A 27,500-nucleotide genomic window follows, 5' to 3' on the forward strand; every position below is an offset into this window, starting at 1 on the left:
CTAAATCCGAGACGAAAACAACCACGAAAGTCTCATTTTACCGCTTTCCTCGCAACAACGAAGCTGCTGCTCTCCCAAGGCTGTGACAGGCCGCCTGCCCCACACGGAATACTATCGCCATTTTATTTCATCGTGTCAACTGAATCCTCATTAATTGCAAACTATATTCAACATACTCAAGCCTGCACACATTCTAAATATGCCCCCGAAATATTGTACTGAGCAAATGGACCGTTACCACCTTCAATAATGATGATAATAATAGTCTTTATTGTCACATCATATATTTTCTTTGTCATGGACACTACAAAACATTAATAATTCTACTCGAGTTGGAAGCATTAGACGCATTTTAACCCTCAATGGCTTCCTTTCTGATGAATAACGTCATTGTAAAAAGATTCACACGTTTAGATATTCTATTTACAATGAGATGCGGACGGGAGCTGGTGCCACTTGGACCCGGACGTAACGTAGCGCTATACAAAATGAAGTCGGACTTAAATACTGAATAGGCTGGGTTCCAGATCAAAAACACATCTTTACATAGAATATAGAATATTCGGCCGCAGAAAATATTCGGCAGAAAATGGCTAAAAATGCATTTCCGACCTATTCGGTTTCGGCCCGAATAGGCAGAAAATATATCACCGAATAGTGTATGCAATTAATGCATTCAAAAGAGCTGAATAAATGTTTTGTGGACCCATAATAGTGATTATTATTGAAGTTGCCATAACCATGTATTTTGCCATAAATCAGGTAGCTTTAAGGTACGGCCATGACAGCAATGGTAGGATCCCTAATTGTGCATCAATTCACCCACACATTCGGCGGAAACCATTCAGGAGCAATTTGGGGTTCAGTGTCTTTCTCAAGGACACTTTGACGGTAACTCTGGGGGAGCCCGGGTTCGAACTGGCAACCTTACGGTTGCCATCCAGCCACTACTACCCCCCCCGAGCCACCACTGCCCTGAACCAGTTCAAGCCAGTATAAAAGAATCTCTTGAAAATAGCCGATTTACAAGTTCACAATGCATCACACCGTGACGCACGGCTCATTTCAAATGGCTGTAAAAGTACAGGTATCATACATTATACAGTATAGGGCTGGAGTGGTTAATAAAGTACAGGTATCATACATTATACAGTAGTATAGGGCTGGAGTGGTTAATGTGTGTTTTTGTACGACAATAATCCAAATCCACAAAGTATAACCAGTGCAGTATAACGAAAGATTTAAAATAATGGTAGTGGAACAAAAATTGCAATATTTATCTTTGGGATGTATCGAAGTAGAACTAAACGTAATAGGAAATTGGAAATATACCCCAGTAAAACAAAACTATACAGTAGGCCTATACACCTCAAAAATGTACGAAAGTACAGTACTTAAAAAATGTACGTACCGTGGTTACTTTCCACAGATTGTGTTTATATATACTCATGAACTGAGTGGTGCAACTCCCCCCCCCCCCTCCTGCAACCCCCCCCCCCCTCCTCCTCCTCCTCTCTCTCTCTCTCTCTCTCTCTCTCTCTCTCTCTCATTAGCAGGCAACAGTGCTGCACTGTCTCTCTCTCTCTGTTTCTGGCACAACAGCGCCCCTACTGGTACTAATTGTCATACTCGTGCTCACACAGTCACATAGGTAGGTGGGTGGGTGGGTTAACGTCACATAGATAGGCGGACACGGACATTGCTGTTCCTTGGAGTGGTTGCACCACTCAAAAACACCATTATGAGCACACACACACACACACACACACACACAGTCTGGTGACTGTGTGGAGAGACATCTAAATATGGAAATAATATGCAAATTATGATTTTACAGTCTGTCGACGGCACTCAGAGTCAGACTTCCGCCGGGGATGGGGATCACAATGCGGCTCGAGTCACGACAGGGTAAACCCACCTCTTTAAAGCGTACGTGCAGTGCCAACATGAAATGATTATTATGCGCGGCCATTTGAATGTATGGTCCGAGTCTCTAAGCGCATTCATTTAACGCATTTAGACCTGGGAACGATTCTACTTAATGTCTTCTAAAATCCTGACAGTTTTCTGGAAAAACCCCATGTTTCTATATGTCAGTCGTTCTCACACTATTTCATGGCAAGGAGCCCCGGAATTATCTGTATATTTGGCCGCGGACCTCAATCTCAAAATATGTTGTTCCATGAGGGACCACCTCCCAGAGAAGCAAAGATGAGAGTTCAAAACGTTCTGCTCTGAAAGAATATATATATATTCAAAGATTTGTGCCACATTTGCACGATTTTTCCAAAAATAGCAGACCTACAAGCTCGTAGCGCGCGCTACGAGCTTGTAGATCTGCTATTTTTCAACAGCTAAATGATAACATCATGTTTAAAACACCAAAAGGGGTTCCCGCCCAAAATGGGTTAATAATGGGATTGAATGAATTCCGTTACCACGGCACATGCAGGCTGATTCACATTGGGGCAGCGATATCATAACAAGTCTGCTTGTTGTTGCTCAAAAAAACGTGCATTCATTCCTCTAAACAGAAGTGTTGTGGCTCTACTGTTGGTTCAAAACATTTCCACTTTGCCAACAAACCCACTGAAGCACCCAGAGACTTTGGATGTATACGCAGATCAAAGAAACAGATTGTCCAACAGGTTCAATGTCAATGTCACTTTGAGCTGCATTTCATGTCATGAAAGGTGCTATACAAATAAAATAAAGTTGTATTATTATTATTATTATTTTTGGTTGCATTTACTTTCCTTTCGAAGTGCAGTGATACATTACAATACAAACAGGCACATGCTCTCTTCCTTATATGGCATGATCTCTGCACTGTGCTGTGCTGCCTTTCTCTCTGTCTATCTGGTGAAAACCTTTTGTCCACCAGGTCACTGTCTGCAGATTCAGCCACCATTTTTATACCAGGTGGGTCATACCAAGAACACGCACAGTAATTAGTAGCAATTAACTTAAACAAGGCAAACTAAGGCCATTACTTTAAACCATATACAATTTACATTTCACATTTCAAGCACCACTTTACAAACACAATTATATATAGGCCTGGTATAATTAGAAAAGCTACAATATAAAACAGGAACAAACACCCGTCTCCTCTACAGCGCTTGGCACCTCCCAAATCAACAGGAGGTCTGCCATGCCAGCGCAGGAGAGGACATGGTGACTCGACAATCATGTTTGAAACAATTCCAATGTCCAGGAATTCAGATATAGACCGATTCACAGAGGGTTTCCTGCATGGGTGCGGCCATTACTGAGGTGTACCATTAAGTGCAGCAGCACTGATTAGCTCTACACCTGGTCTACAGAGCACCTGCTCCATGAATTACACCTCAGTAATGGCCGCGCCCTGCAGGGCAACCCCTCTGTGAATCGGTCTATACTAGAGACACACGTCACTGAAAAACAAACCACTAGTCCCCACAGTCACTTCCAAGCTGGCCAGCGATAATTAATCAGAAGAAACTGTGTATTCAGATGAGTGTCATGTGTGCATTATCCCTGTCTCTGATAGGGCACGTGGTCTCGGGGGGAGGAGGGAGTGAATGACTGACACGCCCCACATGCTGATCACAAACTGGATATAACAGTGCTTCTGTTTCTGTGCATTTCAAGGCAGGAAGGACGACGTATACACAGCGTCGTCTACTGAAGGTTTGAGAATCCTCCCTTAATTGTGACTTCTCTTGAGAGATATCTCAACCTCTCCATCTCAAGGCCACCGTCTTCAAACATGATGCTGAGTGTGGGTCTGCTTCTCTGTGCTGTGGTGACTCTGACAGGAGCAACAACAGGTGTGTGTTTGTGTGTGCTATGTTGTCTATATATATATGTGTCTGTGTGTGTGCTATGTTTATATATTGTCTGCGTGTGCGTATGCATGACAGACACTTGGGCAAGAGGCCATGGCTGGTTTTTTTTAGCCCAAGGAGTGTTTTTCGTGCAAAACTAATGCTTGGAATGGATTCAGAATCATGACAAGCCCTATAGCTGCAATTTGCAACTCTAGATGTTTTTTATAATGGGCTGAATCTAGAGTTGCGCATACCCTCCATTGACTCCCCACTCTCCAATTTGCTTGTATTAAACGACGTTAAACTCACCAACATTGCAGCTCTAGGCCAAGCTTGAATTATCCTCTTTAAAACTTTTGTTTCATAAAACTCCACCATAGACAGAGATTATGTGATTATTTTTCTAAGTGCTGGAGTTTGGAAGCACTCGTTGTAAGTCACTGAACGGCCCTGCTGTGCCACCTGTTTCAAATTTACACATAATGCAGGAGGCAGCAGCGCAACCCGTTAATAACGAGTGCTTCCAAACTGCAACACTTAGAAAAATAATCTTCATGCATAGAATTTCTTGACAGAAAGTATCTCACAACATGTTCTACGGTGGAATTTTATGAAACAAAAGCTTGGCAGATTGAAAGGGGATAATTCAAGCTTGGCCTAGAGCTGCAATGATGAGTTTAACGTTGTTAATACAGATCGCAAACGCACTTTGGATGAGTGGGGAGTCATTGGAGGGTATTGCAACTCTAGATTCTTTCCATTATTTAAAAATCTAGAGTTGCAAATTGCGGCTAGACAAGCCCATAGTTTGACACATTCATGCGTTTTAAAGCTTAATTTAAAAAAAATAAGATTTGTTTTGCCTTAAAGGTTTTTAATGGTACTCCAACTTTCAACCCCTGAATTAATGAATTTACCATGATCCCACAATTTATATAATACTCTATTTTTGAGGGGCACTGGCCCCTTCATAGTCAATTGCCTTTGCAATTGACTATGAAGGGAAAATGTACGTCATCTTGTCCCTAACAAACATTAAATGCCATTAAAGATAAAGAGTGTTTGTTGGCACAGTTTGTTTTACATCATCAACATGAGTTCACCTCAAAGGAGTGTGACGTTCTTTTACGGAGGCTGTTCCACCCACAGCAACAACTTCCTGACCAAATTGACCCTTTTTGGTCCATTTGGTTCCATTCGTACACTCTCAAGAGTTAAATTAACATTGCTTTTACAATATAAATTGGGGGTCCCAGAGATGGGTACTAGGTAGACATTGAATGGGTGTTCCATAGAGTAATGCATGTCAAACTGGGGGTCCTTGAAATTAAACGGGTTGAGAATCAATCTTAGAGCCGTATAAATCTTCTCTCATGGAGGGGTCCCTGGCATCTTATTTTCAAATGGGGGGTCCGTGGGGCTAATTGATGTCAATTTGGGGGTCCTTAATTGACATGAAAAGGTTTGGGAACCACTGGTGTAGAGCAGTGGTACAATATTTGGCCCACGGACCCCCACGTCTAGAAAGGATTAAAACTAAACTAATGATCCTGTATTGTTTTAACACTAAACCCAACTTTTGTCAAACCACTAAAATCCGGGTATATTTTACCCGATGTGATATATTCCATTAAAAAAAAATCATCAAAATATATTAAAGTGCCGCAATACATGGCAATTTCAGGTAATCTTTTAACATGATTTTGTTTTTTTTATAAGTCTATAATGTGGGTATTATTTTTTTATTAAAGAATATTCCTTAAGAAATGTATTGGGATCTTCTCATTTGTTCCACCCATTCTATTCCAAAATGTCTCCTTTACAGGAGTAGGCGGCCTATTTTAAAATGTCAATACTTCTACTCCACTACATCTCGGAGGCAAATATTACTCTCCACTTATTTGAAAACTTTGCTTACTAGTTACTTTGTAAAGGTTGACTATTAGGCCTACTACAAAACGAGCATTAACCACTTTCATCCCTATACGTTGGCTACGTACAGTTTACAGTAACAGATGTTTGTTTATACATTATGAACACCTGTGACATTCTGCATAATTACTTTTGGTAGGCTACTTTATTTTGATGGCTATATACTTTTGTAAGTCCATTTTGATCTGCATAATGACCTTTGTATACTTTATGTTGATGGCTATAGGCCTACTTTTGTAAGTCCATTTTGAATACCAGACTTTTACTTGTGACAGTATCGATACCATAATGAAGACTTACTCGACGTAAAACATATTGGTCCTAATTCTTCCTCCAGTGATCGTCATGTTGTAATGATCATATTGTTGTGTTTTTATCTCCATCAGACGTGTCGTTGTGTAGTCTTTCCAAGGATGTCGGGCCGTGCCGCAGGCTCATGATCCGGTGGTACTTCAACACGGGCACAGAGACGTGCGAGCTGTTCCAGTACGGGGGCTGCCAAGGCAACCTCAACAACTTCGAGACCATGCAAGCGTGTGACGATCTATGCGGTCACCTGAACGTCACAGCTGTCGCACAACCTGCTTTATCTCCATCAGTCACACCTGTCGCACAACCTGTTTTATCTCCATCAGACGTGTCGTCGTGTAGTCTTTCCAAGGATGTCGGGCCGTGCCGCAGGCTCATGATCCGGTGGTACTTCAACACGGGCGCAAAGGAGTGCGAAACGTTCCAGTACGGGGGCTGCCAGGGCAACCTCAACAACTTCGAGACCCTGCAAGCGTGTGACGACCTATGCGGTCACCTGAACGTCACAGCTGTCGCACAACCTGCTTTATCTCCATCAGTCACACCTGTCGCACAACCTCTTGTCCAAAACTGAGTGTTTTCGGAGCAGTGTCTGCTTGGAGAAAAAAAGGGACAACCCCCTCCTATCCACCAGTCTCTAAAATAAACATACCCTCATATAATCAAACTGGTGTCTGTGTGTGTGTGTGAATCATTTATAACTGTCCTCTAGACAATACCTTTTTGCTGTTAAATATGTCCTCTGTCTATCTAAATGTGTTTTTAGTCTAGTTCATGTTGAGCAGGTTGTAGCCTGCTAGTCAGTTAAATCAGTTAAATTAGTCAGTTCTCACTTATGTGTGATTGGTTACCAGCCTGTGTGAGTATAGACCGAGTGGCGTATGAACGTGAGTGGTTAACTAGTAGGTGGATTCTCGGAGGTGATTGGCTGGCTCCTCTCTTCATGGGCGTCAAAACATCTCATGGGCGCCATAAAGCTGCCCATGATGGTTCCAGAGGCTCAGAGGTGTTTGTCCTTGCCAGCTTCAATCCACAGCAAGTCTGTGTTTGTTTGCCAGTGTTTTTACATGTGTCACATGTGTGTTCAGAGTTGCCAGTTTTAACATGGGTTTTTGCATCCTTGCTATGGTAGGGCTGTCACAGGTGCATGCCGCTCCCCAATCACCCAGGCCTACTTATACCCTCTGGCAAGCAATTAGGCCTTGTCCAAACAATAATTCAATTATAACCCATCAAACCAAAGCCCACTAATGCCAAATAGCTACAACAATTGTGATAATAATAATAAATAGACAAACGGTGAGGATGGCTTTTACAAGAAGCTACATAATACTAATGTAACATGCAGATCTTTTTCACCCGTTTCGAATGCCATCGATGCACTGAAAGGGACAAAAATCACGTTTAATCAGAGCATTGAATTTGGTCTCAGTTATGGAAGCTGCCACTATTCAAATGAAATGGCAAATATGAAAAGCCAATTGTAATAAGATAAATGCTTTTTCATTTTCGGGTCATTGACGCATTTCTTGGGACAAAAATAAATCAGAAATCTATGACAGAATGAAAAAGCAAATAACATTGCATTTTAACTTTCAAATTGGCGTGTGTACTATTTGAAAATTCAATGCTATTTGCTTTTGCTTTTTCATTCTGTCACAGAATGACCACACCTGGAGACCACACCTTTTCACATTGCATTTTCATTTTCAAGTCGTGTACACACGGCAATTTGAAAATGCAAATGCAATGTAAATTGCTTTTGCTGTTTCATTCTGTCATAGAATGAGCACACCTGGAGATGAAATGCAAATGCTATTGCATTATATTTTCACTTAAATGCGTTCAATATCTGAAGGTTAGCAATTATCTTATTTCATTAGATTTTTTTTTTAAATCAGAGGACTTATGTGGTCGGTTAAGACTGATATGAGGTTAGGGGACTTACGTGTCGGGTTAAGACTGAGGTTAGGGTTAGTGATTTAGTGGTTTAGTAATGTCGGACAACGCATATTCAATGAAACCTGCATCGTTTATCACTCATTATTTGCTCTTCCTTTTTGTCTGCACCCCTCTCTCATTACTCCCTTTCTCTGTTTATGTCTGCAGTGTCATAATTTCACCAGTAGATGGCACACACACACACACACACACACACACACACACACACACACAGAGAGAGAGGGAGACACACACACACACACACACGCACACACACGTCTCCATTTGTAGATCCTCCCTAGGGACACAGTGTCTGCACTTAGAAATATTTTTTGGAATCGTATGTGTCAGGGGTTGACACTGAGGTCTCACTCTCGGCACTTGCCAGTCGGGCAAACTAAGTACAGGTCTTGGCCCACTTGGCCCAAAAGTAAATAATCCATTATAAAATGATGTACAATTTTTACTTCCTGGGCAATGCAAAAATATCATTCCTCAATTTCTATGCCAAATACTATAGGTATGAATATGACTACGGGTTTACGTTTGGTTGTAGGAGTGGTGCAACCACTCCTACAACCAGCAATGTCCGTGTTCACCTATGTGTGTTGGTTCACCTATGTATGTTGTATGTGTTCATGAGCACCAGTATGAGTACCAGTAGGGGCGCTGTTGTGCCATGCAGAAACAGAGAGAGAGAGAGAGAGAGAGAGAGAGAGAGAGAGAGAGAAAGAGAGATAGATAGAGAGAGAGGAGGGGGGGGGGGGGGGAGTTGCACCACTCCGTTCACACGGGTGTGATTTTTTTGCTGTGAAAACAGTGAAACAGCACATTATACAGTGCTCTTTACATCCCACCGATCAGAAGACAAATCACTCATGGCCACGTCCAGGTGTTTAGACAGATATATTGTGTCGTTTAAAGACGGTTATTGCGTCCCCTCTCAAACAAGCACTTGCCCAGTTGGACAACACTGAATGCAAACTCCACCTGCCCGAACGTTTTATTTGCCTGCCGGTGGGGCAGGTGGGCAACACTTATAGCGCTCCACTTCCGTCACCGCTAAAGCCCTTATCCCTAAACTTCTTTGCCTTTTTTTCTTACTATTTTGAAGATTTTTTTTTTTTAATAGTTCAACTAGCCAATCTACATTGACACGTTGTGAGCTTGTAGACTGGCCATTTTAACTATTCAAAAATATTTAGCAAAATAGGGATAAGGGGATAAGGGGTTTAGCGGTGACGAAAATGGAGCCCTGTGTGTCAATGCCTGCACCGTGTGTGTGCATGTGCTCGCATGCACGTATCAACATAATTATCCCATTCCGGGCGGGAACCCCTTTCGGTGTTAGCATTATGTGATGCTTTAGCTATTGAAAAATATCAGATCTACAAGCTCATAGCGCGCCACCGAGTGGCGCGCTATGAGCTTGTAGGTCTGCTATTTTTGAAAAATCGAAGAGCGACTGACATGGACACATAGCTTTTTCAGAAAACAGCCAGGATGTATAAAGACATTTTTTAGAATCTGATCTCAGGTCAGAATGGGTTATGGTCAGAGCGAGCGGCGCCTCGCGATCAGTCCAAAGTCATCAAACATAACCCCGTGATCGGCGGAGGTCAGAATGTAGCATTGGGTTTTCAATTCCGAGCGGATAATGCACCAGCTGCTTTGGCTAATTAGCACAGTCGCAGACAGCATGCAATTAGTCATCACGGCGGCCCGGCTTTCATGGAAGACCAGGTGGGAGGAGACGGAGTTGATTTGGCGAGAGAGACGTGCACGTGTATACGAAAAACAAGCCCCAAAAGAAAGTTGACGAGATCAAATGTGTGGGCGTGCACGCTCGTGCGCCACACATAGTCAGTCGCACGCATGCACGCACGCACGCACGCACGCACGCACGCACGCACACACACACACACACTAATCTTTTGAAAATAACAGATCTCCGTGTATAGGGCTGAAGCAGATAATACGTGTTTTGTAATAATAATAATTAAAATCTACAAAGTCACCATCGTTTCATTCTATCGACCGCGGTCGAGATCATGGAAGAACCCGAGTAAAGTAAAATTGTACTTACTAGTACAGTACTTAAGTAAATGTACTTAGTTACTTTCCACCTTGAGTAAGACACCTTAACCCATAGATATTAAAAATATATATATAATAGATGCCGTTCATTGGAGGTGACTTCCTCCTTACGGAAGGCACACTGCGTTGCTGCCACTCAAGTGACTACTGGCCAATCGCAGCGCGTCTGTTCCGGGACTTATCAATTAAATCCAAAAGAACGTCCTTCTGTGACGAACGCAAATGCTTCGCAAAAGGAATCTCGAGAACAGACGCCCCAGAGCCGAAGGAGGAGGAGGCGCTTGTAGGTCTGCTATTTTTGAAAAATTGAAGAACCACTGACATAGAAACATAGCTTTTTCAGAAAACTGTCAGGATGTAGAAGACATTTTTTTAGAATCTGATCTCAGGTCAAAATGGGTTAACCCCCCCCTCACTACTGCCCCCTTGTGGCAGTGATCAGCTGGGCTGAGGTGAAATGGATAATATCCAGTCACTCACACACCCAGCTGGCACTCCAGGTGCATTAAAAACAAGCTTCCATTCAGCCACCCAGCTGGCACTCCAGGTGCATTAAAACAAGCTTCCATTCAGCCACCCAGCTGGCACTCCAGGTGCATTAAAACAAGCTTCCATTCAGCCACCCAGCTGGCACTCCAGGTACATTAAAACAAGCTTCCATTCAGCCACCCAGCTGGCACTACAGGTGCATTAAAAACACGCTCCGACTTACTAGTTAAGAAGACACATTTTCTATAGTCACTGTACGTCGATGCTAATGAAGCCATACGGTTGCCATAGCAACCCTCCACGAGATGAAATTCACGTTCACATAAACCGTCCAATGACCAAAAGCATTATTATCGTCTCTGACGGGTGCACGGAAACCTCATAATACGTCCGAAATTGTTATATACTTTCGAGGATTCTAATTTAAAAAACAAGCAGAAGTATAGCAGATCTACAAGCTCTATAAACACCTTGTTTCAAGCTTGTGGATCTCCTACTATTTATGCTATCGTGATCGTGTGAAGAAAAAAAGAAGCATAAGTTAGAATATGTAGATAAGAGGTTTATGCCCGGCAGCAACAATGTGTTCTTTCCCATGTATTTTCTTCCCAGATATAAAGCAAGGGGAACATAATATTATACATTGTGGTGTGTGTGTGTGTGTGTGTGTGTGTGTACACTACATGTATGTGCCTGCTTATACACAAATAAATTACATTAGGCAGGTGCGTCGTTGTAAATGGTAAGTGGTGCATTTATATAGCGCCTTTATCCAAGATTGTGCATTATACATTCACCCATTCATACACAGATTGCGGCGGAAGCCATTGCAAGGTACCAACAACCAGCACATCGGGAGCAATTTGGGGTTCAGCGTCTTGCCCAAAGGACACTTCGACATGTAGACAGGAGGAGGAGCCGGGATTCGAACCGCCGACCCATGGATCATTGGACGACCTGCTCTATACCTCCTGAGCCACAGTCGCCCCTCGTAGTCAGACACATAATTATTGCACGTGCAAGCGCGCGCGCGCGCACACACGCACGCACACACACACACGCACGCACGCACGCACGCACACACGCACACACACAGTTAGCTAAGCGTGGGTGGATTCCTAGCAGCATGGCGACCACATCCTTTCTCTGCATTTCTGTGCTTAATAATAAAAAAGCTACAGTGCATGTGATCAGGTTGAATTATGATACAGCAGTGCAGGTTTCAACCCTTTTCATATCAAGGCCCATTATTTACTTCGTCGTTGGATAAGATTGTGTCCACAAGTCCATGCTGTATTCATTGATGTTGTTATACCATTAGGAGAGATGAGGCAAAACTTGAATTGTGTGTAGATGTTTAAAGGACCACTTCACCACTTTTCAACCTATCTTCATATAATAGGTCCTCACTAATAATCACTAATAATAAATTGAGCAATTGCTTCCTACTCTGTCTGCGTCTCTGGCTGTGGGCAGTTCAGAAACCGTCTTCCAGTGACATCATCATCGATGGGGAATACAGGCTAATAAAAACTGCGGGCTTTCTAGTCCTGAAAAGTTGCGATGCGAAAATGGAAGCCATCGTTCTCACGATGATGAAAATCTAAACATTTTTGTAAAAAGATCTTGTTTAAAAAAGAATCTGCCTGATGATGATGTCACTGGAAGACGGTTTCTAAACTGCCTACAGCCCTCCCATGAGACACAGACTGAGTAGAAAAAAATCGTGCCATTTTATCATGATTATATTAATGTGGACCTATTATATGAAGATAGGTTGAAAAGTGGTGAAGTGGTCCTTTAACAATAATGTAATGTTTGGATTCATTTTACACTCTCAAGAGTTAAAGACGTATAAGGGGCCATTTGGTTACCAACTCTCCATCATTTAGCTGGGGACCACCTGGAACCCCCTCAAGGCCTGGTCCCCGGACCACTGGTTGAAAACACCACTGTTACAGTATACAGTGTACAGCATGGAGGCATAAAAATACTTTCTGCTTTGAAGAAAACGGGGGCAGGTGCTTGGCTCCATTCTAATTGGTGGGCTAAGAGGCTCCCCCCCCTGCTGTGGGCCCCCCGCAGGTGCGCTCTGATCCTCTGCACCCCTTAACCCAATAAGACCGACTATACAAAATGTCTTCTAAATCCTAAAAACAGTTTTCGGAAATAAAACTATATCAGTGGTGCTCACGCCTTTTCATGTATTTGGCCATGAACCGCCATCCCAAAATATGTTGTTCCAGGGACCCCCCCCAGAAGGAAATACTTGAGTTAAAAAACGTTTGCTGGGAAAGAATATATATATATTCAAAGACACGTTTTCACGATAAAAAAATAGCAGATCTACAAGCTCGTAGTGCGGCACTATGAGCTTGTAGATCTGCTAACAGGTAAAGTTTAAAATAATAATGGATCCTAACAGTTTTTAGAAAAACCTGTGTTCATAATTGACGTGGAAAAAGTGTATGTACTTGGCCACAGATCGCCATCTCAAAATATATTTTTCCATGGACCCCCAGAAGAGTTTAGTTACACATGTAATACATGTAATACACATATTCAAACATAGTTGTGCATGCAGTTTCACGATTTTCCCTGAAAAGAGCAGCTCTACAAGCAATCGATCTATACAATCGACCCCTTATATCTGCTATATTATTTGAAACAGACAGAAGTATAAAACGACACAGATGCATTCCCGGCTTCAGTGGGTTAAGATGATCTATGCCACTGATGTGCGTACTGTACTGTACTCGGCAGGAAGTCAAACCCTTGTCGGCCGATGTTAAACTGGGGTACATTTTAGAACTAGGCCATGAGGACCTCCTCTGGGAGAATGCGTGACGTGCAATGAGTGCAGAGATACACACTTTATATTTAACCCATTCTGACCTGAGATCAGATTCATACGAGGTTTCCACTGGACACACACTGGTCTGGTGAACCCATTTTGACCTGAGATCAGATTCTAAAAATGTCAGCCGTTCTTGTTGTTTTGTTTTCCGTTTCTTTTATCAGCACAGCTGCTACAGTACATGAAGTAGAGTTCTTCTTTACAAACATTCCGATAATTTGTGAGGTTTCGGTTACTTTAATTTACCGCAGAAGCGGTAAATTAATTGGAAAAAACACAAAGAAGTATGGTTTGAATGCGGAAAGTCTGCATATACCATAGCCTGGCCCAGCCAGCATGCTTTCTGCTATAGAGGGGCAGGTAGCGCATGGAGAAAGAGCTGGATAATATTGGTTCAACGAATTGAGCTTCAGTCAGAAACACACACAGTCACACACACACACACACACACACACACACACACACACACACACACACACACACACTCCTGACGCCACATGCTCCCTGCTCCATTTTAATGAATTAGTGCACTAACCTACCTACCAACCCTGACATTTTTAAATGATCCACTAAGGCAGACGGTTCTCATAAAGCTGACCTAAAAAAAAAATCATGGCCCCACTTAAATTCTAATTGGCTCTTAGCTAAATGTGTCCCCTGGCTGGCCTGTCCCCAAGGTTGTAAATGGCTCACTCCCTGAGTGGGTGCATGTGTGTTGTGACTGTCCGACATACGGACAGTCCGAACAGGCATTACTCCGACACCCTATACCCCCAAACCCTAACCAAACCCAATTTACAATTTAGGCATTTAGCAGAATTAATCCAGACTTTATCCCGAGCAATAGTAGCAAGCAAGAACAACACATGAACAGCCATCAAGAATCATACGTAAGCTAACAACCTAACATTCGTTTAACAGTGGAATATCTATATAATGAAACTATATGCATATACAAGAGAGCAATGTCTACATACAATGCTATCTAAATTACATAACCGGCCACGCATGTGTCTTAACCCGGCCACGCATGTGTCTTAACCGGCCACGCATGTCGGGAGCCACGAGTGAGTTTTAACCAGCCACGCAATATGTGCTGGACTGTTAGTACATTGGAACCCAAGTGACGACACTATAGCGTTGACTCCCATTGTAACAATGGAATGCGGAAGTGCTCATTCTATCTCAATGGGATTATAGTTCCAATGTTTGTAACTATAGCCCATTAGGCACCCCGCTTTGCGGCGAGATCAAAGCGTGTCGCCACTCTCTTACTATTGCACTCGGGTCGGAAACGACGTATGCGCCCCAACGTATGTGTCCCGCACACACATTAGAATGTCGGAAGATTGTCTGTTGCACTGCTATTTTGTCTCAACACAGGCTTTTGAACAGCTGTTCCTCTTCAAGGACAATTCTTATACTCCATCCATTGTACCATCATAATGGCCTTATTATGCAAAGCTCATTGTAATAGTCATGCATGCATAATTATTTACTCAATGAACAACTGCATCAATGCAAATGGAAATGTAGATGCATTTGTATATAGGCTGGAATGAGAACTGCATCTACACATGACGTGTAGATGCGTTTAATGTTTTGGGTTATAGTGTGTTGCTTCTTAAAGTGGGGTCCGGGGACCCCCAGGGGTCCTTGAGGGTGTTCCAGGGGGTCCCCCCCCCCCCAACAAAATGAGTTAATCACACTCATTCAAACCCCTTTAACGGTATCTTTTTTATATGTTGGCTATTCTATAAGATAGCAGATGTATACAAGCTGACAGTTGTTTAAATGATAACAAAAAAGGCAACAGAGGTAACAGCTTTTGGACATGCAATGTTTCCACCCGACAACAATAATATGAATGCAAAATAGACGTTTTTCTAAAAAGAAAAGTTAGGGTTTTTTTTTTTTAATCGGCCTCAGGTCTTAATGGGTTAACTCCCACAGAGACCTAAAAAAGTGAGCCGCTGTAATCTAGATGCAAATTTGGACCCCTGTGACACGCTCTGAAATTAGACACCACACACACACGCACATGTACACGCACACACACACGCACGCACACACACAGCACACAGCACGCTCACACGCTATAGTGCGGGGCATAGCAGTGGGCGTGGTTTTCTGGTCCCACCGAAAAATCGGCCATTCATGAATTATTTTCCCCATTTAAAGATTTAGAGAAGTATTTATACCAATTATCTTGGTGGTGATTCATGACCATAAAACCTTTGATTCTGTCACTGCAGCGTGGCGGTGTTGCGGTGATATTGGTGAACTGTCGAAAACATGTGAGCCTCTCGTGGACTTCACAGAACTTACAGTACACATAGAGGTCTTTTAAACCCATTTAGGGCGGGAACCCCTTTTGGTGTTTTAAACATTATGTTATAATTTAGCTATTGAAAAATAGCAGATCTACAAGCTCATAGCGCGACACTCGGTGGCGCGCTATGAGCTTGAAGGTCTGCTATTTTAGAAAAATCGTGAAAATGCGGCACAAATCTATTCAGAAGACTTTTTTCGACTTTTCTTTCGACGTCAGGCCTAAATGGGTTAATGAAAATCCGGCTTTGTCGCGGACGACACCGGCGCGCTATGATGACGTAACCGGAAATCGACCTATCCACTGGCTTGCAAGGGCTTCTGGGAAAATGAGTTCAATGTAAGAGCTCTTCACGGGTCCAAATGAATGGTTCCGAAATCCGAAATTAATCTGTGACGTGTTACCGATTCCGACCCGTTCCGAAAATATTTTCAAAATCGTTAAACCAAACCCGAATGGATCCGTGATAATTTCGTCCGATTCCGACCCGTTCCCGAGATTTCTTTCAAATTGCGGCGGGCCGAGTCCGACCGAAATCCGATTATTTCCGACATTCCGAGAGACCCGACCCAGCTGAGCCAGCTAGGCAGACATAAATGTGGACTATATAGAAAAAAATATTGACCAATTACCATTTATGATTAATAAAGCGCGAGAGAGAGAGAGACACAGACAGACAGACAGACAGACAGACAGAGAGAGACTGCGCGCTGCAGTAGAGGGTGGGAGAGAGGGGGGAAAAAGAGTCTCGTCTCTTCTCGTCTCCTCAGCGTGCGTGCGTTTAAAATTAACCAAACGGATCTTTTTTTTTTTTTTTTACACACAATCATCAGAGTTTTAGCAGAAGCAGACGCATCATGCATGCATGTACCGGTCTTGGCTGAATGGAATATTAACAAGGCGCGACACCCAATGCATCAGGGGCGCTGGAAGGTATTTATACCAGGGTGGGAGGGAAATTTCGGGTGAAGAATTTCGGGGTCTCATTCGGATATAATTGGCCTAATAATGACTTAATTAGGACCTAGTTAACCAAGTTAATCATAATAACAGTATGTGACTCTTATTGTGTTGTTAGGGTTAGATTTCTTTAAACCTGGTGCAGGTGAAAGTAAAACTACAATACAATAGGTTTTTTGCTGTCTCGTCATGTTGTGTCTATCTGTCAACTCACTCGCTGTGCATTCGGCATTCGGCATGCTCGGATAGACATGTAATAAATAATAAAATAATTCTCCTCTCCACCAGCAGGGGGTACTGGAGCACCCTCCGCACCCCCTTCCAGCGCTGATGCACTTATAAACAGCTCCTACTTTGCTCTCTTCTTTATCCACGTGTGGGGAATGGGACACACAGGAGAGTTGTCATGGTTGCTTAGTTTAATCCTTCTTACATTAATTAGATGTGAGCTTTGCTAGTTTGCTTTCACCCATCGTTGAGGTCGACCACCGTTGTCGGGATCCGTGATCGTGATATAATAATAAGTATAATTGCACGCCGGTTGTTTTCATTCAAATCGGCGCAAGGCAAAACCAATGCAGGACGGGGGCTTGAATTGTGTGGTATTTTAGTCTTGCCCTGCTGATCCTAGATCAGCATACAAGCATCACACGTAACACAGCCGGCCGTGTCGCTGCGACACTAACCTGATCCTAGGTCAGTCCAAAATGATCACACTTTAAACAGAACTTTTTTCCCCACAAATTTCACACACACGTGTACACACACACACACACACACACACACACACACACACACACACACACACACACACACACACACAGTAGCCTACGGGGAATACTGGACAACTCACCCCGGTGCTTGCCCGTTTTTTCCTCCCGGAATTTTCACCAGTGAGGGGGATAACTTTGTAATAATATGCTATTGGCTGTTAGTATTGTTTTTGGAAAAAATATAAAAAGATACTCCTGTGGAAAGGCTATATTATTTTACTTATATTGACCCTATAACAATTTAGTATTATTTAGTATATGTAAGGTTTTGCCCACTCAAATGGTAGCCTACCTCGTCAGATAACCCCCACATATCCTACGACAACTTCTGTGAACAGACTTCACTGTAGTAGCTTTTCATAAATTATATTTGTACTTAGGCTGTCATGGAAGTTTATATAGTTTGAGAAATTCAAAGTCCAGCCGTCTGCTGTCCAGCCTCTCTCCCACTCCTCACTGGGGAGAATTCTGGGAGGAAAACAGAAACGGGGTGAGTTGTCTTGTTACCGCCTACGGGTCTTCTCGGATCCACTCGGACATTAGCCTACACATAACGATTGACAGACCACTCGGGTATTTTCGGATCAAAGGCGCAAATACTTCGGCGTATAATATGCTCCAAAGGTGTAATTAAACAATATCGGCAGTGACCATGGCTTGTTATAATATTAGGCTGTGTAACGCACGGAATGTGCTAAATACGTGGCCTATAAATACCGCTATAGGTTGACCTATAATAAACCACAATGCTTTCCGTTCGGACACTGACGTTTACGTGATGTCAACATGTCACATGTTTCGGCAGGTCACCAATTTCACCGTAACACTGCCATGCTGGAGTGAGCTGGGTGTGAGTGAGCAAGTGGCATTGGAATTCAGCTCTAGTGTGTTTCGGAAATAGCACTTCCTAGTTCCGGGACTCTTCCTCTCCTCTCCTCTCCTCTCCCCATCCTCTCCCCTCCCCTCCCCTCCTCTCCTCTCCTCTCCTCCTCTCCTCTCCTCTCCTCTCCTCTCCTCTCCTCTCCTCTCCTCTCCTCTCCTCTCCTCTCCTCTCCTCTCCTCTCCTCTCCTCTCCTCTCCCCTCCGTTTCATTTCCTGCATTTCAAATGGGAGAGCCCTTCCTCGTGTGACAGCTTGCTTACAGTGTCGAGCTCACAATGCAATTACAGTCACAGCAGATCAATAGAAACAGCCAACATGCCATGGGTGACATCAGCACTCTCTCAGTGACTCTCTCTCTCTCTCTCTCTCTCTCTCTCTCTCTCTTTCTCCCCACCTAGTGCACTTACATGGCATGTCACTTTACTGAAAAAGCAATAAGAGAGAGAGAGAGAGAGAGAGAGAGAGAGAGTACGTGCAAGAGATAATTGCAGTGCGTGCGCGCGTGCGTGCGCGCCTGCGTGCGCGCGTGTCTCAAAGAGACCCTATATATCCTTAATTGCGGTTGCAGAGTGTTTGTAAATTGCTCCGAGGAATTACCTAATCTTTGTCTGCCAACCTCTCCCTCTCTCTCTCCACAACGCCTGCCTCGGCCTCACTCATATATGGTGTTGTCATGGGAGACGGGCGACGAGGTGATTTTCCACAGCTGTGGAGAATGCACCAGGATGCGCGGTAAGGGGGTTTGGAGAGGGGGGGGGGGGGGGGGGGGGATACCGCCATCCATCGGTGCACGGACAGAATGCTTGACCTTGCTGTGAGTGAAATCAGCAGCGAATACTATACATACAATACATAAACGTCTCGAATGAACGGAAACCCAATTTCGATATTTATTTTTGCATTCTATAACCCATTTTGGGGCGGGAACCCCTTTTGGCGTTATAGCATTATGTTATGCTTTAGCTATTTTTGAAAAAAGTTGAAGAACCACTGAGATAGAAACATATAAGCTTTTTCAGAAAACTGTCAGGATGCACTGTGGGTGCTGGCGGCGTGTTTCCTCCTCCGCGTCATCAGTGCCCATACCCGAAGGCGGGGGTTGGCGAAAGGGCCTTTCTGTGTGGAGTTTGCATGTTCTCCCCGTGTCCCCTAGGGTAGGTACCCTCACAAAAACATGCAGTAATCCTGGTCTCTAAACTGCCTCCCCTGGAGGGGAAAGGAACTGGTTGGAATAACGTGTTCCTTTCACGCGCTACGTCCAACCAGGGAAACTCCCCCCCTGTCAGGTGTAAAGGAGCAACTTGGACACTCAGGCATGAAGGGAGCATGAGTTCAAGTCCGTTGCTCTCCCCAGGTTGGCGGAGGGTGTGTAGAGCCCAGGATCACAGTAGATGATTGACACAGGGGTGAAAAATGGGTTACAAAATCGTGGGATAAAAAATATATATAAAAAAAAAGAAAACTGTCAGGATGTATATAGAAGAATTTTTTTTTTAATCTGATCTCAGGTCAAAATGGGCTATATAACAGACAGAACGGTTCCTTGAGGGGAGTTCTAATAAGGAACCCTTTGCAGGGTCGTCTGAGAGTGTGTACGTACGACACCATGGAACCATTTTGAAACACTCTCGCGAAGAACGCCTTTTGAGCTGAGCAGCGCCGCAGGCGTCACGTCCATATGTGGCGCTCGCATGCAGAGTGCATTAAAGGGCCATTTCACCCCCTTTTTGCAACCAGATCTTATTTGAGATCAGATTCTAAAAAATGTCTTCTACATCCTGACAGTTTTTGGAAAAAGCTATGTTTCTATGTCAGTCGTTCTTCGACTTTTTCAAAAATAGCAGACCTATACAAGCTCGTAGCGCGCCACTCGGTGGCCCGCTACGAGCTTGTAGATCTGCTATTTTTTCAACAGCTAAAGCATAACATAATGCTATCACCAAAAGGGGTTCGCGACCCAAAATGGGTTAATGATGTTTGGGAGACAAGAAACACTTTTTTTTTTTACGTGTGTAATATGTGTTTTTAGATTAATTTAGTATTTCAAAGTGCCAGCGATGTCATGGACACTGTATTCACTTCCTTCCTGGACTATACATGTTGTCTCAGTATAAGACAGCTCTCCGCAAGGTGAGGTGAGTGCAGCAAAGTCTCCAAGGCCACCATACGCGTTGTCGAATAATGACAAGAAAAATAGTCCATGGTTATCTGCCATGGACACGCACACGCACGCACACGCACACGCACACACACACACACACACACACACACACACACACACACATTCCTGAGTCCCTGCAGTCTGAGGTCTCTCCGAGTCTCTGCGGACCTTAATTATTTTTCCTTTGTCTCAAACCAGCTGAATTGATTGATTGACACTTTCGTGTCACGGTATATGTAGAATGGGTACATTTTAAACTATAAGGCACATCGTCAATACAAAAACTACTGTATACATTGAGGACGAAACCATGAAAATGTATAGGGAAAAGAAAAAGTCCTTACCGACCGCTCTACACAAAAGAGTCCTTTAAAAGACCTCTGTTTTCCTTCACAAACTCAACCTCTAAAAACGACTTCTTTAGATATATCACTCCCCCCCCCCTGACACACACACACACACACGCACCCACACGCACACACGTGCGCACACACACAAACACCCAGCGTGTCCCTATTCAAACTGCTGAGCAGAATAAGGAGTGGTATAGGAGTTTATTTTAGCAGCGTGTGTGTGTCATCTTACTGGGTCAACAGCACATTTTCACCATGCATGCTTTACCTATCCGCGGGCGGTTCACTTCACACAGCCAACAGCATTCCCCATATTGCCCTTCTCATTTCCCTCTTTCACACAGTCTCTCTTCACAGGTGCGGTGGACAGTAAACGGAGTACATTTGCTCAAGTACTGTAAAAGTATTTCCGTTGCCGTTGGGGGGAGAGACCTCCCATCTCTCCATATACTAACTTTTGTTGGGGTTTATTTCCGTGAATTAACACATGGTGTTTTAAGCATTATATGTTATGCTTTAGCTATTGAAAAATAGCATATCTACAAGCTCGTAGCGCGGCACAGAGTGACGCGCTACGAGCTTGTCTGCTATCGGTCTGCTATTTTTGAAAAAACTTTAAAATGTGGCGCAAATCTTTGAATATATATTCTTTCAGAGCGAACGTTTTCAACTCAAACCTTTGCCTCTGGGGTTCAACATATATTTTGAGGGGTCGGCAGGCCAATTACAGAAAATTCCGGGGGTCCTTGACATGAAATATTTTTGAAAACCACTGACATAGAAACACAGGGTTTTTCAGAAAACTGTCGTGATTTAGAAGAAATTTGTAGAATCGAACTTATAGGTTCGGCATTCGGGCTCGTCAATCTGCTATACTTTTGCCGTTTTTGAATTTGCATCCAGAAAACAGCTTTTATCCAGGGGGGGCAGTCAGACAGATATTTTGTGAAGCCACAAGGAAATCGGGATTTCCTGAAAGTTCATATAATGGCCTGTTGTGGCGCTGTCATTGGGCCCAAAAAAACCCATAGCCCCATAGAAGTCCATGTATTTGGGCCCAACTTCACCTAGACTGTATTACCTTAATAAACATGGTCATGAATACTTTCTGCTTCCAGTCACTATAGTTTAAAGTCTCATTTCTAATGTCATAATATTCTTTTTGGAAAATTATGGTCCCATTTATAAAAAGAATGACCATGAAGTCGCACAAGTTCTGAGGGGCGTGGCTACCGTTACAGTCTATGAACGGGATCCCCCTACCCACTCGAGTCAAAATAAAAACCAACGGAGAAGAAGGGGGGAAGTCCCGCCTCGTTGTCTGGGCCAGCCAATGGCCAGCTGGGCCCAAACGGATCTAGAAAGATGGCGATGTACACAAGGAAGGACTGACAGGCTTCATTTTACGTTCATGTTAGACCCGGGGAACGCTTTGTCCAGTCTATGCTTTTACCCAAGTTTCAAAAAGATTTTAACCCATTTAGGGCCTGACGTAAAAAAAAAACAAAAAAAAAAAAACGTTTGTTCTGAAAGAATATATATTCAAAGATTTGTGCCGCATTTTTTACAAATTTAAAAAAATAGCAGATCTACAAGCTCGTACACTGCACTAAACCCAAGCGTTTAGGTTCTAAACTCTTATTTGTAACACTTTTTAAACGTGTCACAGTGTTTAGATTACAAACAGAAGAACACGTTTAATCGCCAGTAACACTTTTTAAACACATAAACGTGTTTAGTTTTTTACAATCAAAGTCAGTCATGTAGGTGTTTAGAACGCTGTTCTCGTGAGGTGTTTGAGTGAACTCGTGTTCTACTGTATTTTATGACCATTAATAAACATTTGGCATTTTATTATTACACACCGGCGTTATTTACAGTGTATAACGCGGCACTCGGTGGCACGCTACGAGCTTGTAGCTCTGCTATTTTTCAATAGCTAAATTATAACATAATGCTTAGTTAAAACACCAAAAGTATGAGTTAAATAAAGAAAGAAATAAAGAAAGAAAAGAGAGCACAAAAAAGAGCAAGGAGAGGATAAAATAGATTCAAGAGCATCGTCAAAATGTGACATCCCACAGGTGACAGGACTTAAACTAATGAAAACCGCCGGTCTACATGCTCAATAGCTTGTAGATTGGCTATTTTCGCTACGTCTTAGTACTAGTGAAAGTATGATTTTCTTAGTTTTTTTGTAAGGAAACAAAAAATACTAGTCGGGGACCCACAAGAATTTGGTCCACGACCCACACATTTGGGCTTCTATAGCCGACAGAGACAACATGCTGGTTTCACACAGACACTCCTTTACACCCTGTCACACAGTTTTCTTCAGTAGTACTAGTACTAGGTGTAGTCACACACATGCAGGTGTAGTCACACACATGCACGCACACACACACACACACACACACACACACACACACACACACACACACACACAGTTCTATTCCTCCCGCGCCCAACACTGGCCAACTGCGTTCACCCGGACGAGCCAGATATGCACAGTGGTGGATTTGAACCCCCAACGATATTATGTGGTATAGTGGGCATATTATGTGGTATAGTTGACTACACCGCTACACCGCCCGAACCCCCACACTGTATGTGGTTCAAAATCCTAAATCTTTTCTGAAAAACCCCATGTTTCTGTGTCAGTGGTGCTCAACCTTTTTCATGTCAAGGACCCCCAGAATTATCTCTATCGGGCCACGGACCCCCATCTCAAAATATGTAGTTCCTGAGAACCCCCCCAGAAGCCAGTATTTTAGTTAAAATGCAATATATATTCAAAGATTTGCACGACATTTTCACGACTTTTCAAAAATAGCAGACCTCTAACAAGCTCGTAGCGCGCCAACGCTATGAGCTTGTAGATCTGCTATTTTTCAATAGCTAAAGCGTGACATAATGCTTGAAACACATGACGCTTTTCATGTCAGTGGAAGTTGCTCGGTGGCGTTTTTAAGCACCCGGAAAGGACTGTCTTTTTTTTCCGATTTGGGCACTACATTTTGGTGCCCAAATGCGGAAGTGCAACCGAGCGCGCTCAACGTTAAAAAGCCCAGCTGCACGGGGGTTTCCTCGTCATGAATCTGCACGGGTCCGCCTGCAGTCCTTCCTCTTACCACTAGGGCACCCAGTGCTTCAACGTTGTGTGTAGCGCCTCACTGGCCCCTTGGGTACAGTATATACGGTCAAAGGAAATAGTCATGTAGTCTCTTCATTCCGTTGCAGTCTAACCTATATATGCTTCGCTCTTGTGCTCTTCGGAGATACTGAATTATGTATAAAGCTTAAAGCCTCTACACACGCAATGAAGTCAGAGTGATCCCTCTGCTCGGATATGAGCTCCGGGAATCTCTTAATACTCCGATCACGTCTTTTGGGGGTCAACTCGGGGCAATGCTTTCCAATATTATTATACTTTTGTTCAGGATTGTATCCACACTTTTCCTGGGCTGCGTGTGTGTGCTCCAGTTCCTGTCGATTTGATCCAATGAAAGCCAATTAAACTGGTCAGATGACCAATGATATCTAATGAAATCAACAGGAACTGGAGCACACAGAGCCCAGGAAAAGTGTGGATAACCATTTTATTTAACCAATTTTTTGGTGTTTTAAGCATCATGTTATGCTTTAGCTATATTGAAAAAACGCAGATCTACAAGCTCATAGCGCGCCACTCTATGAACTTGTATAGGTCTGCTATTTTTGAAAAATCGTGAAAATGTGCCTCGAATCTTTGAATATAATTTGTTACAGAGTGAACATTTTAACTCAAATCTTCAGGGAGGGGGGTGCATACTTAGTTTAGACTAGTCATTGGTTGGTTAGACATGGGTTATAAGGTTAGGTTTAGGTGTGCTGCCCCGTGGGAGGTTATAGGTTTAGGGTGAGGGTTTGAGATAGGTTGTAGTTGTAGGACTAATGACTGGTCTAACCAATGACTAGTCTAAACCACAAACTGTCTAAACTAAGTACTGCACCCCAGATAAGGTCCTTGACATGAAAATGTCTGAGCACCACTGACACACAGAAACATGGGGGCTTTTCAGAAAACCGTCAGGATATAGAAGACATTTGTATAGATTCGAGCTCAGGTTCGAAATGGGTTAACTATTTAAGTTTTGCTTTATCCGTTTCAGCTGTTCTTTGAGTATTCCGACAGGGTTTTCTTGTCTCCCGATTCGTGCACTGTGCGTTTTTAAATTGCTGTATGTGAATGTCATATTCTGTTGTATCTCAGCTAACATTGAAAATGAGACCCTCAACTGTGAAATAGAGTTCATGATGATGATGATGATAATGATGATGATGATGAGGAGAGAGAGGGGAAGGCTAAATTCCAAGGATATATGGAAGCCCATGCTTGTAAACATACTATAGGCAAGCATGAGTTAAGTCCGTTGCTCTCCCCAGGTTGGTGGAGGGTGTGTAGAGCCCAGGATCACATTAGATGATTGACACAGGGGTGAAAAATGGGTTACAAAATCGTGGGATAAAAAATATAATAATAAAAAAAAAATACTATAGGCCTGACCTCGATTAGTTGATTAAATCATCAAATTAGTCAAATTTGTTATATTAATTAGTTTGAAAAAAATATACATATATATTGGTTATATATCATTATTTAAATTGCCTAATATTAGTTGCCTACAATAGTCGACTATACCAGTTGACTATATTGACAACCCACACTGGACTTATCATGCAATCTAGGTGAGCTTAAATACTCCACCCAATTGGTCAGCCACTGGCACATCAGCGTATGACGTGTGGGTCTCGCAAACGCTGCATACACCCACATGGAAATGCAGCATATTAACCCCTCGAATACATTAGTGTCCCTTGAGTATAGCCCTGCTCAAGTATACCTGACTGAACTATAAGTCCACAAGCTATACGTATATGATTAGACATAAGATTCCTAGATCCTGTAGACCAGTGGTTTTCACCTTGAGGAGGGGGTTAATGGCACTTCTTTGAGTGTGAATGTTTTTAACTGAAATCTATATCAGTGGTTCTCAATATTTCATGTCAAGAACCCCAAAAAGTATTTGGCCGACGACCCTCAACTGAAAATATGTCGTCCCCCCAGAAGCAAAGATTTGAGTTAAAATCGTTCGCTCTGAAAGAATATATATTCAAAGATTTGCACCACATTTTCACAATTTTTCAAAAGTAAAAATAAAAAGTTCTTGCTTGTATAGATCTGCTATACTTTTCAATAGCTAAAGTGTAACATAATGCTTCAAACACCAAAAGGGGTTCCCGCCCACAATGGGTTGAACTGTTATAAGGTCTGCGCACTCTTATCCTCCCGTCGATTAATGCCGACCTATAGCGGACATGAAGCAACAGGGGGCGCTAAAGAGGCACGTCGTCTCATCTGCACTGCACTTATATTTCCGAGTCGTATAACTATAACTGTAAGGGGCAGCAGCAGCGAACGGCTCGCTCGGCCATGGGTGGACGACGTGCTGGCCTCTCCAAGGTTCTCTCTTTGAGCGCGCGCGCGTTTGTTTCAGTGCTAGCACAGGCTAACAAAGATAGATGCTCTACACACTTACTGGGTCATGGTCTCTCTCTCTCTCTCTCTCTCTCTTAAACCCCCTCATTCCATTCCCTTGATCAATACCTTCCATCCATCCATCCGCCCACCCAGATAAATACCCTGCCCTCCTCATCTCCCTCTCTCTCTCACTCTCTCTCTCTCTCACCCTCTCCTTCTCTCTGACTCTTTATGGTGAATTCCTGCTCTGTTCTTTGACTATATATGGAAGAATCTATATATATTTGTACGTCTCTAAATGTTTCGATGAATTGAACATATGGCGGACCCTCTTGTAAACAAGTGTAATGCTTAATTGGGCCGTCCACTCACAGTTAACAGTCTTTGTATTGACTTTGTGCTTGAAATGTAGGCCTACTGTAATTCTCCAAACTGTTTCAATCAATCAATCAATTAATCAGTACATTTTCGCCGACCAACGAGCTGGTCTACACGACGCGGCGCGGCGTGATCTGATTAGATCTGCACGTTCTTTTTGAAAACGTGTGAAAAAGGGACATGACGGCAATGATGTCTTAACGAGCGACACTTCCTCGCGAACGCCGCAGCCTCGAGAGGAGACAAGAAGTGTGTGTCCTTCAAGAACATCATGTTCTGCTGCTTTTGTGCTTATTCATATCTCCTCCTGCCTTAGCTCCTCCAGCAGCTATGACTCATATCATATACCGGCCCCGTGTGTGTGTGTCTGTGTGTCTGTGTGTGTGTGTGTGTGTGTGTGTGTGTGTGTGTGTGTGTGTGTGTGTGTGTGCGCGCGCGCGCACGTGGCACCTTAATATCCGCCTAATAAAACCTAATTCATCTTCCGAAAATAAATTGCAGCGGCAATCACTGACGAGATTTTTAACCCATTTTGGGGCCGGGAACCCCTTTTGGTGTTTTAAACATTACGTTATGATTTAGCTATTGAAAAATAGCAGATCTATATACAAGCTCGTAGCGCGCCACCGAGTGGCGCAGCACTACGAGCTTGTATAGGTCTGCTATTTTTGAAAAATCGTAAAGGGCTAAATGGGTTAACAGT

At 43.2% G+C, this 27,500-nt stretch overlaps 1 protein-coding gene across 1 annotated transcript in view; it reads left to right on the plus strand.

Moving 5' to 3' along the window:
- Positions 1-3,751: 3,751 nt before the first annotated feature.
- Positions 3,752-27,500, plus strand: part of LOC308335337 (kunitz-type U19-barytoxin-Tl1a-like) — a gene marked incomplete at both ends in the record, with an annotated part of 57,157 nt that continues 33,408 nt past the window's right edge. The window contains 2 exons of the mRNA XM_080792355.1: positions 3,752-3,812; positions 6,131-6,544. Of these exons, the coding sequence (XP_080648481.1) occupies positions 3,752-3,812; positions 6,131-6,544 (475 nt within the window). The remainder of the gene's footprint in view (positions 3,813-6,130; positions 6,545-27,500) is intronic.

Source organism: Protomyctophum bolini (genome assembly GCF_963924005.1).
Source record: "Protomyctophum bolini genome assembly, chromosome: 20".
NCBI lineage: Eukaryota > Metazoa > Chordata > Actinopteri > Myctophiformes > Myctophidae > Protomyctophum > Protomyctophum bolini.